Source organism: Bos taurus, chromosome 27 (genome assembly GCF_002263795.3).
Source record: "Bos taurus isolate L1 Dominette 01449 registration number 42190680 breed Hereford chromosome 27, ARS-UCD2.0, whole genome shotgun sequence".
Taxonomy (NCBI): domain Eukaryota; kingdom Metazoa; phylum Chordata; class Mammalia; order Artiodactyla; family Bovidae; genus Bos; species Bos taurus.
In genome coordinates, this window is record NC_037354.1 from 20,907,571 (window position 1) to 20,926,411 (window position 18,841).

Here is an 18,841-nt window from a genome sequence, read left to right on the forward strand (position 1 = left end):
GAACCAGAGATCAAATTGCCAGCATCTGAAATTTATAGAGAGATTATAGAGAAAGCAAGAGAATTCTAGAAAAACATCTACTTCTGCTTCATTTACTGCACTAAACCTTTGGCTGTGTGGATCAGAACAAACTGTGATCTTAAAATTCTTAGAGATGGAAATACCAGACTACCTTACCTGTCTCCTAAGAAACCTGTATGCAGGGCAAGAAAGCAACAGTTAGAACTGGATATGGAACAACAGACTTGTTCAAAATTGGGAAAGGAGTATGTCAAGGCTGCATGTTGTCACCATGCATGTTTAACATATTCTGTTTACATCATGTGAAATGCCAAGCTAGATGAATCACATGCTGGAATCAAGATTTCTGGGAGAAATATCAACAACTTCAGATATGCAGATAATACCACCCTTATGGCAGAAAGTGAAGAGGAACTAAAGAGCCTCTTGATGAGGATGAAAGAAGAGAGTGAAAAGGCTGACTTGAAACTCAGCATTCAAAAAACTAAGATCACGACATCCGGTCCTACTACTTCATGGAAGATAGAAAAGGAAAAGGTGGAAACATGACAGCTTTTATTTTCTTGGGCTCCAAAATCACTGTGGACAGTGACTGAAACCGTGAAATTAAAAGATGCTTGCTCCTTGGAAGGAAAGCTATGGCAAACTGAAACAACATACTAAAAACCAGAGACATCAGTTTGCCAACAAAGGTTTGTATAGTGAAAGCTATGGTTTTTCCAGTAGTCCTGTACAAACATGAGAGTTGGACCATAAAGAAAGCTGAGCACCAAAGAATTGATGCTTTCAAACTGTGGTGCTGGAGCAGACTCTTGAGAGTCATTGGACAGCAAGGAGATCCAACCAGTCCTTCCTAAAGGAAATCAACCCTGAATATTCGTTCTTCCTGATTGGAATATTCAGTTCTTCCTGATTGGAAGAACTAATGCTGAAGCTGAAACTCCAATACTTTGACTGAAACTCCAATATTTTCCAATGAGTTTGGAAAATACCGTGATGCTGGGAAAGATTGAAGACAAAAGGAGAAGGGGGTGGCAGAGGATGAGATGGTTAGATAGCATCACTGACTTAATGGGCATGAATTTGAGCAAACTCCAGGAGATAGTAGAGGAAAGAACAGCCTGGTTTGCTTCAGTCCATGGGATTGCAAAGAGTTGGACATGACTTAACGACTGGACAACAAAAACATGTAGAAGCAGATAAAAAGAAAATACAGTGAGTTCTGATGTTAGTATCCAGGTCTTCTCCTAGAATCTGGTGACCAAGTGTGGTCACAGAGTAGCCTTCATGTTGGTCTAGCCTGGGTTGACGTCTGGGATCCTATTCTTGGCTCAAGCTGCCTGGCCAGCATTTGTGCTTCCAGCTTCATTGCCTGTTACTATTGCTGTTACACTGCTACTTTCTTTTCTGCTTTCTTTTTTCAAGCACTGTGCACTATTCCTGGGTTCTCTCTACTAGGGGTTAGTGTTCTGTGGTGCCAGTGGGCATGGCAAGGACATTTGGACCATCTCTTGATAGAAAGTAGGATCCCTCCCTCTTTGAGCACCATGAAGTGCCCATGAAATATAAACTAAACACTTTTCCCCAAAAGATTCAAATCTAAAAATTAGCTCATTAGTATATTTTTTTACATGTCTTATTGGAACTGGAATGTGATTAAATAAATGAGATTAAAAAATATGTAAAACTCTGACAGGTATGGAAGATGAAAGTCATTCCTTTGTTCTGATCCCATGCCCGAGACCCCTTTCTTCTATTATACTTCTCAGGAAATAAATAACTTTTTAGATGCTCAAAGGGATCTACAGAAATTGCTAACATCACTATAGACAGAGCTGAAGTGAGCAGTAAGGGATTGCTGCTTTTACTTGGTGGGTATCCTTTCCTACTCTGCTTTGTGTTTGAAGCTAGAGATAAGGGATCTAGGGAAAAGGATTGAGAAAAACAAATCACTTAGACATAGAGTCTTCCCTCAAGGTTATACAGTATGAAAGATCATGAGTATTAGTGGAAGATATTGAGATTAATGGAAGATTAATAGGAATGAGAATATTATAGAAAGCAGACCTATCTTACAAAAAGGAAAAGATTAATCTTCCATATGTTATGCACGCTGTTACAATAACCCCAATTGTTTTTCATTTGACTTCTCTTTTTCTTCTGTAATGTCCTAGATGGAAAGAGGAAAGAGTTATCTGACAAATTTAGATTCTGCAAACTTGTGCACTGAGAAGAGTACTATTGAAATACGCTGTTAAGAAAGATTTTCAACATACAAATGTGTCATTTCCTTTCTTCGTGTGCTGTGCTGAAATATTATGTGATAAAGGTTTTAGGTTTCAATTGTTACAAGAGGGAAGTAGATAAATCGGTGCTGCCGTCTTTAGGACATATGGTAAAAGTTTTACTTGTGTTTTCTCCCAAATTGCTTCTGTTGAATATATGGGTCTACTCTGTATTTTTGTGTGTCTACATGTGTGTGTGTGTGTGTGGTATGAGAGAGCTGTTCACATATGTGATCAGTAATTTTTGGTACAGTTTTTTATCCTATCACTAATAACTTGTTTTGATTGTTTCAATGATAAATAGAGATTTCTGCTAGGTTTTCTGTGGGTGAAAAAATGTATATATGTGCACAAATATATATGAAATATATATATATATATATATATATAAAATATATATTTTGTAAGTTGAACTAGCAAGAAATTTTGGGCATATAAATGTGCATGTTTTGTTGCAAATTATTGGCTTTACTCAGTGTGATTAAATATATTTTAGTCTAATCTTAGTTTTTACATAATACTTTTGACTTCAATCTAATACTTTTATTACCTCTGTTGCTCATATAACAAATATTGGTTGGGCATCTACTGTGTGAACTTTCTAGATGTAAGGAAGGGATATAAAAAATAAAAGTCTCTGTCTTCAGGAAAATCAAGATCTAAGGCAAATTGGCATAATATAATTTGAGCACCATAAAAGTGGTGTGCAAGTGCTATATGTAACTACTATGAGAATACAGGAGAGGCCAAAAGTACTTCAAGAGGAGAAAGAAGAATCTTCGTGGAGCTGTTAGAATTTACATTCATCTCGAAGAATGGTTAAGAGTTACACAGCATAAAATGCAATTAGCATTCTCATTAGCCATGTGAAAATAGTGATAGAAAAGTCATAAAACTGAGATTATAAATGTTTTATACGGGAATTAGGAGCTGTTTTTCTGGTCGTACACTGCCTACCTTCAGGTCCCAACTTCCCCGTTCACTAGTTGTCTAACATTAACTGGATACTTAAATGTTTTAGGCCTTGGTTTCCCAGCTTGTAAAATTGAGAACATACCTCATGGTGCTGTTGTGAGGATGAAATAAGAAAACTTCATATAAAAAAAAAAAAGATGGTTTAAAATAATGGTGATTCATTTATCTGTGGTTGTCTATGTAGCAGACAATTTATAAAAATTATTTTTAATCCTCATAATAATTTTTAAATTCTTATTATAACCATATATGTCTGTGTGTATATAGATATATATCTGAGATATCATTTAGCTCTCACTAAAATCTAAGTGATTCTAAAATAAACATTGTTACTGAACAGTGGTGAATTTGGTTTAAAACATAAGTGACTCTCTGTAAATGTGTACAATCTTTTTAAAGAGAAGTCAGACAGTGGATACTAAGAAGTTTGAGATAGTATTCCTGTTATCTGATAGTTCATCATATAATGAATTAGCCTAAAGAAACATTTAGGCTAAAAAGAAGAAACCTAAGTTATGCAAATATTTCCAGCAGCAGCATCTGTATCAGTAAAACATTGCCCTTCAAAGAACAGGGAACATATCTTATTTTGAAGAATTATAAGAAAATGGCTGCATAAATAAGGTACATATAGTCAATGAATTATTATGTGGCCCATCATTTTAAACTTGAAAAAATAGTTTCAAGTATAGAGATACTGATATGAATTTAAGGGAAATACATAAAACCAGATGATAATGTACATTATAGTATCAATTTGTAATGTGGATACACTCAATTTTTTTCTTTATTGGGGTGATGAAATGATAGAAATTTTGTCCCAACTTGTCTTCAATAGTGTTACATTTTTATAATAAAAACAGGAATAAAGAAAAGTATGTTTCCAAACAGAATAATACTGAATTTCTTTCATTAAGGTTTTCCTGTTGTAGCTTCTATAAACTTTTCACCCTCTTCATGAAGAGCTGATACTGCAGAGAGCCGTTTCACTTCTCATGAGAACGTGATTTTAATAGATTACATACACTCAGAAGATTTCGCAGTTCTTTGTCAGTGCATTGACATTTGATAGGAAGCTGTAACATTATGTGAGGTTACTTTTTCTTTTAACTTTGGAAAAAGCAGTTTAAGGCTCATTTGTGTGAATTGTCCGCTGGCTTCTAACAAAGCCTCAGTGTATGTTTTCCAACATTCCTAAACAAACAGCACTGATAGAGTAAGGAACTGAAGGAAACCAGTAAGTCTAACAAATCCCTCGGAGGCAAAAGTGGGAACCTCGGGGGTGAGATTTTTTGTTTCAGTTTCCTGTTGACACAGGATTCAAAGAAAAACCTTTCATTTTCCAATAGATAGCAGTACAGGTTTTTACATTTCTGCATTTCACTAATGCAAACTTTCCTTGAAGCATTACTCCAGGTATAAAATCCAGTCATCTTGCAAACTATTTTGTCTTTCATTTATTTGTGGAATTTCTCCTAATGTTCTTATGTACATGATGAACACCTACTAAGTGACAGGAACTCTATTCATTGAACCAAAGAGATAAAAAACCCTGAATCATGACTCTAACTTGTGTAAGAAGAGACAAATAATAGACAAGATAAATAAGGGAAATGCATTTCATGTTGGATGGTGATAAGTTGGGGCTGGGGGGCAGATCAAGGCAAGAAGGAGAAGAGGAAGTGAAAGAGGTAGGTTGCCATTTCAGATCTGATGCTGGAGAAAAGTCTGTCTGAGTGAGTGAGATGGGAAGGTATTTATAGTATTTGAGCAGAGTGATACAGCCTGACTTACTTAAAAAAATTATTTTTTTAATTAGAGGCTAAATACTTTACAATATTGTGGTGGTTTTTGCCATACATTCATATGAATCAGGCATGGGTGTACATGTGTTCCCCATCCTGAACTCCCCTCCCACCTCCCTCCCCATCCCATCCCTCAGGGTCACCCCAGTGCACCAGCTCTAAGCTCCCTGCCTCATGCATTGAACCTGGACTGTCAATCTATTTCACATATGGTAATATACATGTTTCAATGCTATTCTCTCAAATCATCCCACCCTCACCTTCTACCACAGAGTCTGAAAGTCTATTCTTTACATCTGGTTCTCTTTTGCTATCTTGTATATAGGGTCATGATTACCATCTTTCTAAATTCCATATATATGCATTAATATACTGTATTGGTGTTTTTCTTTCTGACTTACTTCACTCTGTATAATAGGCTCCAGTTTCATCCACTTCATTAGAACTGATTCAAATGCATTCTTTTTAATGGCTGAGTAATATTCCATTGTGTATATGTACCACAGCTTTCTTATCCATTCGTCTGCCAATGGACATCTAGGTTGCTTCCATGTCCTAGTTATTGTAAACAGTGCTGGAATGAACATTGGGGTTCACATGTCTCTTTAAATTCTGGTATCCTCAGTGTGTATGCCCAGCAGTGGGATTGCTGGGTCATATGGCAGTTCTATTTCCAGTTTTTTAAGGAATCTCCACACTGTTCTCCATAGTGGCTGAACTAGTTTCCATTCCCACCAACAGTGTAAGAGGGTTCCCTTTTCTCTATACCCTCTCCAGCATTTATTGTTTGTAGACTGTTTGATAGCAGCCATTCTGACTGGCATGAGATGATACCTCATTGTGGTTTTCATGTGCATTTTTCTGATAATGAGAGATGTTGAGTGTCTTTTCATGTGTTTGTTAGCATCTGTATGTCTTCTTTGGAGAAATGTCTGTTTAGTTCTTTGGCCCATTTTTTGATTAGTTTGTTTATTTTTCTGGAATTGAGCTGCATGAGCTGCTTGTATATTTTTGAGATTAATTCGTTGTCAGTTGCTTTGTTTGCTATTATTTTCTCCCATGCTGAAGGCTGTATTCTCACTTTGCTTGTAGTTTCCTTCTCTGTGCAAAAACTTTTAAGTTTAATTAGGTCCCATTTGTTTATTTTTGCTTTTATTTCCATTACTCTGGGAGGTGGGTCATAGAGGATCCTGCTGTGATTTATGTCAGAGAGTGTTTTACTTATGTTTTCCCCTAGGAGTTTTATAGTTTCTGGTCTTACGTTTAGATCTTTAATCCATTTTGAGTTTATTTTTGTGTATGGTGTTAGAAAGTGTTCTAGTTTCATTCTTTTACAAGTGGTTGACCAGTTTTCCCAGTACCACTTGTTAAAGAAATTGTCTTTTCTCCATTGTATATTCTTGCCTCCTTTATCAGAGATAAGGTGTCCATGGGTGCATGGATTTATCTCTGGGCTTTCTATTTTGTTCCATTGATCTATATTTCTGTCTTTGTGCCAGGACCATACTGTCTTGATGACTGTACCTTTGTAGTATAGTCTGAAGTCAGGTTGATTCCTCCAGTTCCATTCTTCATTCTCAAGATTACTTTGGCTATTTGAGGTTTTTTTTTTTTTTTTATTGTATTTCTGTACAAATTGTAAAATTATTTGTTCTAGTTCTCTGAAAAATACTGTTGGTAGCTTGATAGGGATTGCATTGAATCTATAGATTGCTTTGGGTAGTATACTCATTTTCACTATATTGATTCTTCTGATCCATGAACATGGTATATTTCTCCATCTATATTTGTGTCATCTTTGATTTCTTTCATCAGTGTTTTATAGTTTTCTATAGTTTTCTTTTGTTTCTTTACGTAGATTTATTCCTAAGTATTTTATTCTTTTCATTGCAATGGTGGATGGAATCATTTCCTTAATTTATCTTTCTGTTTTCTCATTGTTAGTGTATAGGATTGCAAGGGATTTCTGTGTGTTAATTTTATATCCTGCAACTTTACTATATTCATTGATTAGCTCTAGTAATTTTCTGGTGGAGTCTTTAGGGTTTTCTATGTAAAGGATCATGTCATCTGCAGACAATGAGAGTTTTACTTCTTCTTTTACAATCTGGATTCCTTTTATTTCTTTTTCTCCTCCAAAACTATGTTGAATAGTAATGGTAAGAGTGGGCACCCTTGTCTTGTTCCTGACTTTAGGGGGAATGCTTTCAATTTTCCACCATTAAGGATGTTTGCTGTGAGTTTATCATATATGGCTTTTATTATGTTGAGGTATGTTCCTTCCATGCCTGCTTTCTGGAGGGTTTTTTTTTTATCATAAATGGATGTTGAATTTTGTCAAAGGCTTTCTCTGCCTCTATTGAGATAATCATATGGTTTTTATTTTTCAATTTGTTAATGTGGTGTATCACATTGATTGATTTGCAAATATTGAAGAGTCCTTGCATCCCTGGGATAAAAGCCACTTGGTCATGATGTCAATCTGACTTACTTTTGAAGAGGACCATTCTAGAAGCTGTGTGGAAAGTAGAATGGAAAGATTAAATGAAGCTGAGAGACCTATGAAAAAGTGAAAGTGAAAGTCACTCAGTCGTGTCTGACTCTTTGCGACCCCATGGACTATACAGTCCATGGAATTCTCCAAGCCAGGATACTGGAATGGGTAGCCTTTCCCTTCTCCAGGGAATCTGCCCACCCAGGCATCAAACCCAGGTTTCCCACATTATAGGCAGATTCTTTACCAGTTGAGCCACCAGGGAAGCCCAAGAATACTGGATCTTCCCAACCTAGGAATTGAACTAGAGTCTCCTGTATTGCAGGTAGGATTCTTTACCAACTGAGCTATCAGGGAAGCCGGAGAGACCTATTGGGAGCTATTAAGGTAGCCCAGGATTGTAATAACAAACAGATGATATAAATGAGTGGCATGCCAACATCAGAAACCCTGGAAGAAGAAAAGTGCCATATTCTCCACTCAACAGACTTTAGTGTTCATCTCACTTTCAGCTCTCTGTACCTCTGTTGTCCCCATGTGGTCATTCAGTCTAACCCACTTGTAGGCATTTATTGGAGGGTTTTCTTTTTCAAAGATTTAAAATCTACCCAAAGAAACCATAGTTTGAAATCCAGTAATCTAAAAGATGTATATTATCATCTAAAGCCCATAAAAGATAGATCGAAGTGTAAAGGCCTAAAGAAAAACAAAACTGAACTTAGTCTCTGTAGTAGTGCCCAAATATTCAACAAGTATATATCAAGCATAGTCTATACTCCAGATTGCTTGAAGCTCTGGCAATGTAATATTGAACAAAACTAGACATGGTCCCACCTCTTCTGTAGCTCACAGTCTAGTGAGATTTATCAGATTTAAAATTTTCAAAATTTTGCAAAAATATTTTTTACAAAGAAATTCCCATCTAGAAGACTGAGTAATATAAGGATGTTTCCTTTGTATGTAAGTGAAAATGGAGTCATAATATCTCAGCTATTGGGACCAGAACCAGAGTCAAACACATTGAGAAGGGACCTGTGAGCAGACTGACAGGAATATATTTCTAGGTGCATAGCAGGGGTACCTAAAGGTATACTTGGCTGTCAAGTTGTTAAGACTCTGGGCTTCCAATGCAGGGAATGTAGGTTTGTTCCCTAGTCAGAGAGCTGAGATCCTGCATGCCATGGGATACAGCAAAAAAAAAAAAAAAAAAAAGTAGACTTTGTGAGCCCATCCTTTATAAACTGAGTTCAAATGTTAAAAGCTTTGCCAGAGTCCCAATGCTTTGAACTGTAGTTTGTTTTTTTTTTTAATTTGAAGATATTTTATTACACTCAAAGGTTTTCCATTCCTTTTATTTATAAACTCTTACTAGTCAAAAAGAAAATAAATAATAAAAATCTGTCTCTTCAGGAAACTTTTAACAACATAGTTTTGCTTTATATGCTTGTCAATTTTAAATTATTACAATTTAGATACATTCAGTCATTACATGATACCATGATACCAGGAAGGTCAGCCTTAAAGATATCAATAATGTCTATACTGGTAAGTAAAATAATGGTAAAAAATGGTATTTCAATTTCACCTAAAAAAAAAAGCAAACAGATTCCAGTTTGTTATTGATGGGAATACAGACTTATCTTCTTAATCTTGGATATTAAATATTTGGACTTAAAAAAATAAATATTCCTGTTCTCTCAAATAGTGGCTGACATTGTCTTGGGAGCAGGCTGCAGTTTTAAAAAGAATTTAGCTGTTTCATTGTCATCTCATTTTTGAAAGTCATGTTTTTGATTTGTTTCCCATGGCAAGTAAAAAACTGTCATCCAAATCAAATAATAGAGTGAATTAAAATGGGGGGAAATGGCAGGAGAGTCTGGGTCTGAATTAATCAGTTTGGTTTCCTATAATAGTGTTCCCCGATAATTGTTTATTTAGTTTCACCTCTGCTTAAGAAAAGGGGATGTCGTTCTAACTTCCCCCTCTGCCAGCTTCCTCCACAGTGACTGAAGCGTTTAAAGAATACACTCCTTGGTTAGATCGACTGGACTTACAAAAAACTAAAACCGATTTACAGAATGATGTATGTACAAACTACAAAATAAAATAACTCCTTGGAGATACATATTTTTTAATATATTGACAGGAGTTGCCACATCCTTATTTTCAGTACCTCTTCCCAAAGCAGGATGAACATTTGCATATGAATGATTGCCCATTTTCTGGAGGAGATAAGAGTTCAGTGTCCTGAAGTTGCCAGGGTACACAGTTGCAACTTCAGCTGTGTTAAATCCATAACTCAGCATTAGAGAAAATAAACAATGATCAGAAGATGTTGGCTTTATGCTAAACTTATCAATCAAATGAACTGAACTGTTTCCAAGAAAAAGTTATACAGCTTCTTTTGACAAATGGTCTTAAAGTTGTGGTCCTCAGACTGGCAGCAGCAGCATGACTAGAAAACTTGTCTGAATTGCAGATTGTGGTTGTTATTTAGTCTCTAAGTCATGTCCAACTCTTCTGCGACCCCATGGACTGTAACCTGCCAGGCTCCTCTTTCCATGGGATTTCCCAAGCAGTAATACTAGAGTGGGTTGCCATTTCCTTCTCCAGGGGACCTTCCCTGATTGGGGATTGAACACCACGTCTCTTGCCTTGGCGGGCAGATTTTTACCACTGAGCCACCAGTGAAGCCTGCAAGTTGTTAATCCCTACCCTAAATATCAGAAATTTTGCAGGTAGGGACCATCAGTCTGTTTTAAAGTAAGCCTTTTAAATGATTCTGATGCCTCTTAAAGAGACATAGATATAAATTGGGTCATAAAATATGTGTGTGTATGCTCAGTCGTGACCAGCTCTTTGCAAATGTGTTTTAAAAGGTACAAGCACATATTTGAGGTGCTGGCAATGTATACAGTGAGGGAAGCCTTGATAGGAAAATATATAATAACTTTTTTTTTTAAAAAGGGAAAGAAGGGAAAGGAAAGGAAAATAAAAACTAAGTTTGTCCTGTGGCTCCTTATCTTGTGACCGGATTTTGTTTTCTGTTTCTAAAGGGATAAACAGATGCCTTGGCAGAAGAAAATTTGGCTGATAAAGCTCTGATAAAAGATCACGGGAAATATTTGTTTCAAATTTTCAGCTACTACTTGTTCTAAGGGAAATTCTTTTTAACTTTTTAGGTAAACAGTTGTTTTCTGCCAGTTGGGAATTTTTTCTTTTTTAGCTAAAGAGAGCAAAGTTACCTCTCACTCTAAAAAAAACCCATATACTTCAGACACAAGTGTACATTTGTACATGGAAAAACTTGTGAGTGGGTTGCATGTAAGTCTGTCTTTTAATGTTGAAATGAAATTAATGGGTAGTTATAATATGTTGGCATATATATGACAGAGATGTATGTAAATTTAATTAATTATACTTGTTCCCTGGCTAAAATTGGATTTTAACTGTAAATTTCAATGTGAAACATGATGCCAAAGGGCCCTAGCAATTCTGTGTGTAATTAACAGGTTTTTCCATGTGTTTGATAGAAGTATGGCACAGTGGGATGACTTTCCTGATCAGCAAGAGGACACTGACAGCTGTACAGAGTCTGTGAAGTTCGATGCTCGCTCAGTGACAGCTTTGCTTCCTCCCCGTAAGTAGAATAAGGGAGGGTGCTCATGGACATTGTCCTTGGAGTTAGTGAGATTGTGTAAAATTATGGTCATGAGACTTACTCTATCTTCCTGGTTGGATCCAATCTTCGTCACCTGACAGATGGAATATCCCATCTTGTTTGTATTGTGGTTGCTCCTTCTCTTTTTTCCTTCATTTTCCCCCTTTTCCTTATTTTTTAAATTTTCTTTACTTAATTTTTTCCTCCTTTTTCTGTTCAATTCCTCATAGAAGATTACTGAATAATACCTAAAATTTCATTTTAATTTGCAACCTGAAAACAAAATTTCCTTATTTTTTGCTAAACAACAAAAGCGATGGCCATAGGAAAGAATGTTTTAATAGATGTTTTATTCACTTAACCAGAGAAACATCTTCTTCTACTAGTAAGATCCCCTCTATATCGAGTTAACTTTTCTACAATTAGCATCTCAACATATGAATTGCTGGTTCATATAAAGAAATAATACTAAAATATTAGTATATTCTGAAATATCCAGAGGATGGGCTATACTGATCCACTCCAACATTTAATCAAAGTGTGAATTTTGTTATTTCTTTTTTTTCAACTTGTATTCAAATCACAAGAGGCATCCAAATACAAAACTATTGAGGTAGAATGAGAAAAGGAAATTTGCATAATTACCATCAAAAGTAATGTTTTTCTTATTCCACTTAAAATCTGAAAATATATATATAATTATTAATATATGGTTGCTTGAGGAGCTTTATTTTCATCCAGAATGTTCACATTCCCATGTGAAACAGAAGAATAAAATTTATGTTTGCGTGTGTGTTGGTATGGTATCAGTATTAAAATTTATCAATGAATGTATCCAATGAGACAAGTATGGCTTGGAGAAGATAGTAACTTTGTCCTGGATGTTTAGTTAGTGGATAGATCAAATGTCCACAGCAATTTCTGTATTGACTTCTCCTTTTGACTGTCCCTTTTACTTCCTGCTGAATAAATGAGAACCTATTTCTTGGTTCATTTTTTATTCCAGTAGGTTTGATACTAACCATATAATTGGAGATTTTAAAAAGTTTTAATTAAGTAAGATGAATAAATTCTCTAACAGGAGATTGGACTTTTGTTTTTTAGATCCTAAAAATGGCCCAACTCTTCAAGAGAGGATGAAGTCTTATAAAACTGCACTGATCACCCTTTATCTCATTGTGTTTGTAGTTCTCGTGCCCATCATTGGCATAGTGGCAGGTACAGTACTCTAGTTCTGAAACTCATCTGGTAAATTATTTACTGCAGAAGCAGAAAGAAGCATTCAGTCTTTGGTATATGGCAAATTCGTAAGAATTTGAACTTCAGATCAAAAAATGTTCCTCAAATTTATTTCATAAAAAAAACAGATTCTGCAAAGTTATTGCATAAGAAACTTTAAATAAATAGCCTAGCAATGGAACTTTAAGTTAAAAATATGAATATGTAAAGGTAAGATGGAAAGAATTGATCGTTTCAGCAATGTTATCATCTGAAGTCCTATGAAGTTTTGATGATGCATCATAAATTTCATGGTAAGCATTCTAGTTGCAAATGTGAAGATATAAACATGATTGTTTATATTAGCAATGCCTAAAATATAAAAACAAGACAGTTGCTCTGGAAAAATACTTTTATTCCTAGTATTGAGAGCAGAAAGAAATATCCCTACAAGTCTTCAGAGGGAATCTCAGAAACTAATGACCTATCCCTCAGCAGTATTTGTCCTTTATATGGTCACATATTTCATGAGGGTTTTATTTAAAACCTTTCTAAAAATGAACTGATAGCATTCTTTCAAACAAACAAATAACAACAAAAATAGAACACTTTGGTTGGGTCCTACATGATGTTTTTCAGGTGTATATTTGTTTTGAAGAGTTTGGCTTGAGTTGGGGATACATTTAAAGAGTTTATACAGGGATGGAAAGCTTGCATGTAACTTAAGCAAATTTATAAACATTATTTCCCTCAGGACCATTTTTGAGGGATTTGATTGACATTTGAATTTATTTGCCTTGTAGCTCCCTTTTTCTCTGAGAGTGACAAAATGTCTAGACACATGCTTGAACAAGAGATAGGCTGGGAGGAAGATGTGTTTTCATGCGCATGCTAATCAGCTTAACAAGGAAATGCTCCTGATATAAGGCCATACCTCCTCTGTCAAAAGGATATTCCAAGACAGAACCAAAATTTTACTAAGGAAGAAATGATAATGAAAGCAACAATGACTGTAATATCTTTGTAACATTTTTGAGCATTTACTATGTTCAGGCCCTGGGCTATACATTTTCCACAGATTATCTTAAGACACCTCACAGTTACCCTTGGAACAGACATATGCTTACCCTCATCATCCACAAAAGGAAACTGTTCAGTGATGGAATTGAAGTTCCTGCCATGACCCCTGACTCCTATCCTCTGTGGTCTACTATCTCCCAATACAATCAGGTGTTTAGAACAAACTATGATTGGCCACTAAAAAATTAACTTGTTGTAACATCAGCCAGGAAAATATTTTCCGTATGTAAAAGCCAAATACCTTTTTGGATGTCAAAAACAAAAGCCAACCACAACCAATCAACCAATCAAACCAACCAGAGCCATTTAAATAAAAGAACCTGATTTGTCTGTCATTAAACAACAACTTCCTGATAACCGGGTTATCTATGTGTTGTTTATGTTTATGCTTATCAGTTTGAAGTGCTTAACTGAAAGATGCATCATTGTCTGGGATCATTAGCTATCAGCCAGTTAGAATTTGTGTAATTTCATCACTTTTATGGGGCTTCCTTGGTGGTTCAGCTGGTAAAGTATCCGCCTGCAACAAAAGAAACCCTGGTTTGATTGCTGGGTTGGGGAGATCCATTGGAGAAGGAATAGGCTACCCACTCCAGTATTCTTGGGCTTCCCTGGTGGCTCAGCAGGTAAAGAATCTGCCTGCAGTGTGGAAGGCCTGGGTTCGATCCTGGGGTTGGGAAGATCCCCTGGAGAAGGGAATGACTACCCACTCCAGTATTCTGGCCTGGAGAATTCCATGGATTGTATCTAGTGCATGGGGTTGCAAGGAGTTGGGCACGACTGAGTGACTCACTTTCATTGCTTTTATGTAAACCGTGGCCTGCAGAACCAACCTCAGTGAATGCAACTTCTTTATACTTGGCCTATGCACAATGTGAACTGAAGTTTGAAAATATCAGGGTTCTAATCAGGTTCAAAATCTCTGGGCTGTTACCAAATGCTACCAAGTCAACACAGTTGTTCTAGGGTTGACAATGATTGACTTAAAGTAGTTTTGTTTCCTTAAACTGTAGCATGTACTATTAAGACTGACAAAAAGCTAAAAGTATTCAAATCTTGCAAGTTCACATGAGCACCCCAATTCACCAGAATTTAGATCTCCTGTGTTTATCATACTTGAATAATAAACAATTGATTATCCATTTACAGCTGTAAGTTTTAGAATTTTTCCAAAAGAAAGCTAAAATGCAATAAATTAACTCTACATAATAAAAAAATTAAAATGTAGATAAAATATATTCCTGTAATGATAGAAATTATTCTGTTTTGGCAAATATAAATCAGTAGATGAAATAAAATGTTGTGCATGAAAACTAAAGTGTCTTATGTACTGACAAATGTTTCTTAATTATAATCTTCTCCACAAGCTACCCTTTTTCCAAGAAGCTACTACATTTCTATTACAGTATAACAACATATAATAATGTCTCTGAGGAATAAGATAAGGTTAAGCCTAAGGTTAATATATATAAATTGCTGACAAACTGAAGATCCTTGAGCTCAAAATAATACAAATTTTTGGTAGAAGAAGGTATTGCCAACATGGAGGAGTATATGTGATCTGTAAGGTCAAATATAACCTTCTCCCTATTGTACAAGTCATAAAATTTGTCTCCTTTCAAATGTAAGATAGAAAAGTCACAAAATGCCATCTCTCTGATGATAATGAAAGAAATGAACATTTGAAAATATGAACTCTAGCATTCTATACCTAGATTTGCAGTACATGTATCTATATCATCTGTATCGCAATTAAATGTTTTTAAAGAATGTAAGGATTAAATTAGGTTTCATTCAAGATTTAGGAAAACAAGCAATATTGCATTTTTAAATCTGTAAGCAAAATATAGCCTTTATTATCAGTTCATGTTGAACTTGATATTGAATAAAAATCTTTGGTCACATGACATTTTATCAAATCAAATCTTCCCTTTCTACACTATGAAGAGGTTTTGCTTTATCCCTATGAAATAAAAAGCATTTCTAGTGAAAATAAATATTATATGGTTGAATAATTAAATCAGTATGCCTATTAAAATAAAGTACAGATACTATCTTTCTCATGGAGCACCCAACTTCCTCCCAATTTTTTATATTACATAATATTAATTCCTGCTTGTATCAGTATTGGGCATGCAGATAATGAATCCAAAATATTAATAATAATTAAAAAAGGAAAAGTATCAAATGTATATTAAGTGCCAGGGAAAGATCTGAGCACTTTACATATATCAGCTCATTTAATTATTTAAACACTGACTAGTAGTATCCCATTTATAAGGTAGTGAAATGATAGCCTGATTAATTTGCTCAAGGGCACAGTTTATGAAGGAAAGAGCCAGAATGGCTAATCCAGACAGTTCCCATCTAGAGCCTGTATTATTAACTGCTACCTGAAAAAGCAGTAATCATCATAAAATAAAAATTTTAAGGGCTAACTTAGAGATAATTTTTCAAATATTGTTAGTTAGGGTTTCTGATTGTTAAAGTCAAATTCCATTCCCAGTCAGTTTTCTATTCCCAGAGTTGCTCGAGCGGTGCTTTATATACAGTAGGTACTCAATAAATAAATCATGGAATTGGCAAATGCGTAAATGAAGCTGTCAATCCAAAACTTGTTCTCTACACTTAATTTAATAAATGTTACAAGATCCAACTAAGAAATATACTATTTTGTCCAAAGTATTAATAAAATAATGTATACTCAATATGGCCTCTGTTGTGTATTGTATCAAAATGTAGCCACATATTTTATTAAATCAAATAAGCTAATTTTAAAGAGAATATAACTAGGAACAAATAATATATATTTTTTAAAATTGTGATTTAATTGAATATGTAGTTTAATGCTTAATAAGAGCTACAATGACAGCCATCATCAAACACCTTCTTTAAGTGATAGTGGCGAAGACTCTGTAACTAAGATAATAACTTTCAAAGATAAGGCAGTTTAATTTGAGTAGTTTTCATATGTGCCATCTATGTGCTATGGGATTTACATGCTTTATCTCATTCATTCTCAGCACCACTGTAAGACGGTTATTACTTTTAGGTCTTTGGGGAAGCCTAATTAAGAAGAAATATAACTTGCTCAGAGTAACCTAGTTAGTAACTAAGGAGTGGGACTAGATTCCAGAATCGGGCAGCTTGTTCCTATGTAAACACCAAGCTCTCATTTGTATAACAGGTACCCTGAGCTCAGGGTGGAATTCAGGGCTTTTCATGTGTTACTTCAGTTAAGTCTCAAAACCTGTAAAGCTAATAACTATTGTCATATCACTTTAAAGAAAATTGACAGGTCAGTTATTGCTGTTTATATAGATATACTTTTAAACCATATGAAGTTACTCTTTACTGCTCAATAATGGTCAAATATGTAAAGTCTTATATATTCAAATTAATATAGATAAGAGACTGATATATATGTAGATAAAAGGTATAAATTATATCTATATATATATATAGAGATGAAACAATAAAATCTTAACCATCATTAACTAGAAATAAAATGGTGCTTAACATTTTCTTCATGGTGTTTCAATTAATGTATTATTTTATCTGCAAAAGTAATATTTATACTTTTCATTTTTGAAACCATAAACATACTTCTCTAAATCCTTTCAGAAGGATAATTAGCTTGTTTAGAGAACATATGCCCATTTGGGAATATATATTAGCAGCTCTCTATGCCCCAAACACCATTTAATAGAATTTTTATATTCAGGAAATAATTTCTCATAAGATGGTTCATCAAAGGGTTAAATATATTAGTAGAAATATAAGCAAACTGAATATAGGGGTTTTGTTAAATCTGGCAGAACCACACATAGAATAATAATGTAGTTATTCAAATTACTTTTGTAAAACAATATTAAGTAATATGCAAGGGTCTTTATGATAGATGCAAATTGAAAGCTAGTTTCCAAATTATATATAAGCTCTTGATTGTATAATAATAATATGATAGTGGAATCAGAAATCTGATATGCATATACTAAAATGTTAGCACTTAATTCTGCACCATGAGATTAATGGTAAATTATTTTCATTACTCATATTTTCTAAATTTTCCTCTACAAGTATATATTTTATAATAAGTAAAGAGGAGTCTTGAAAGAACAGTATTTTTTAAAGTTAAAAAACTTTTTTATCCAATTTCCTTCTCTACCAACAATAAATTAGATCTGCAGAAACTGAAAGTGATAACTCTCTGGTAGCTTAGTGATAGCATAAGGAAGATGAGCCAACAATTTACTCATACAATGGATAACACTAATATTTCTACTTTTACTACATATTGTTTTTGTCACATCATCATTAATCTTCATAATAGCTAACATATTCAACATGTTTACTTCAGACGCTGTGTTAAGCATTATCTCATCTTATCCTAACAGCACACCTGAGGACAAGGATACAGTGTACTTCATAATGTGTAGCATTTACTCTTGCTCTCATAGCTAAATGCAGTGACCTAGAAGATTGATCTAAGCAGCAAGTCAGAAAGAATGACTTAACTGTGGAATAAATTCTAATATAAAATGGGAAAAGGAGACTGTTTCCCTCTCAGCACTCTGCCTACCTTGGTTCATACTTGTATGTTTAAAATAAACACCTGATTTAGGATAGCATTCAGAATGCTAGAATGGGATGAAGTGATGTGGAATGGAACGGTGGATGCATTTAAGGATACAGGGCATGACTCTGTTTATTTTTACTTAAATATGCAGCTCAGCTCCTGAAATGGGAAACGAAGAATTGCACGGTTGGCTCAGTTAATGCAGATATATCTCCAAGTCCGGAAGGCAAAGGAAATGGCAGTGAAGATGAAATGAGATTTCGAGAAGCTGTGATGGAACGCATGAGCAACATGGAAAGCAGAATCCAGTATCTTTCAGATAATGAAGCCAATCTCCTAGATGCTAAGAATTTCCAAAATTTCAGCATAACAACTGATCAAAGATTTAATGATGTTCTTTTCCAGCTAAATTCCTTACTTTCCTCCATCCAGGAACATGAGAATATCATAGGGGATATCTCCAAGTCATTAGTAGGTCTGAACACCACAGTACTTGATTTGCAGTTCAGTATTGAAACACTGAATGGCAGAGTCCAAGAGAATGCATTTAAACAACAAGAGGTAAGAGTTTTTGTACTGGAAAGTCGTATGCTGGGAGTGAATCCATCTGTAACCTTTCTCCTCAGATAGTCCAGGGCAGAGAAAAAGTTGCAAAACCTGTTTGTTTGTTTTAACTTTACAATATTGTATTGGTTTTGCTATGGCAAAACCTGTTTTAACGTC

General features: G+C 34.8%; 1 protein-coding gene across 2 annotated transcripts in view; it reads left to right on the plus strand.

Moving 5' to 3' along the window:
- Positions 1–2,374: 2,374 nt before the first annotated feature.
- The window catches only part of MSR1 (macrophage scavenger receptor 1), an 80,378-nt gene continuing 63,911 nt past the window's right edge, over positions 2,375–18,841 (plus strand). For both annotated transcript variants that reach the window (NM_001113240.1, NM_174113.2), the window contains exons 1-4: positions 2,375–2,416; positions 11,114–11,220; positions 12,346–12,459; positions 18,270–18,679. In NM_001113240.1, the coding sequence (NP_001106711.1) occupies positions 11,118–11,220; positions 12,346–12,459; positions 18,270–18,679 (627 nt within the window). In that variant the 5' untranslated portion in view covers positions 2,375–2,416; positions 11,114–11,117. The remainder of the gene's footprint in view (positions 2,417–11,113; positions 11,221–12,345; positions 12,460–18,269; positions 18,680–18,841) is intronic.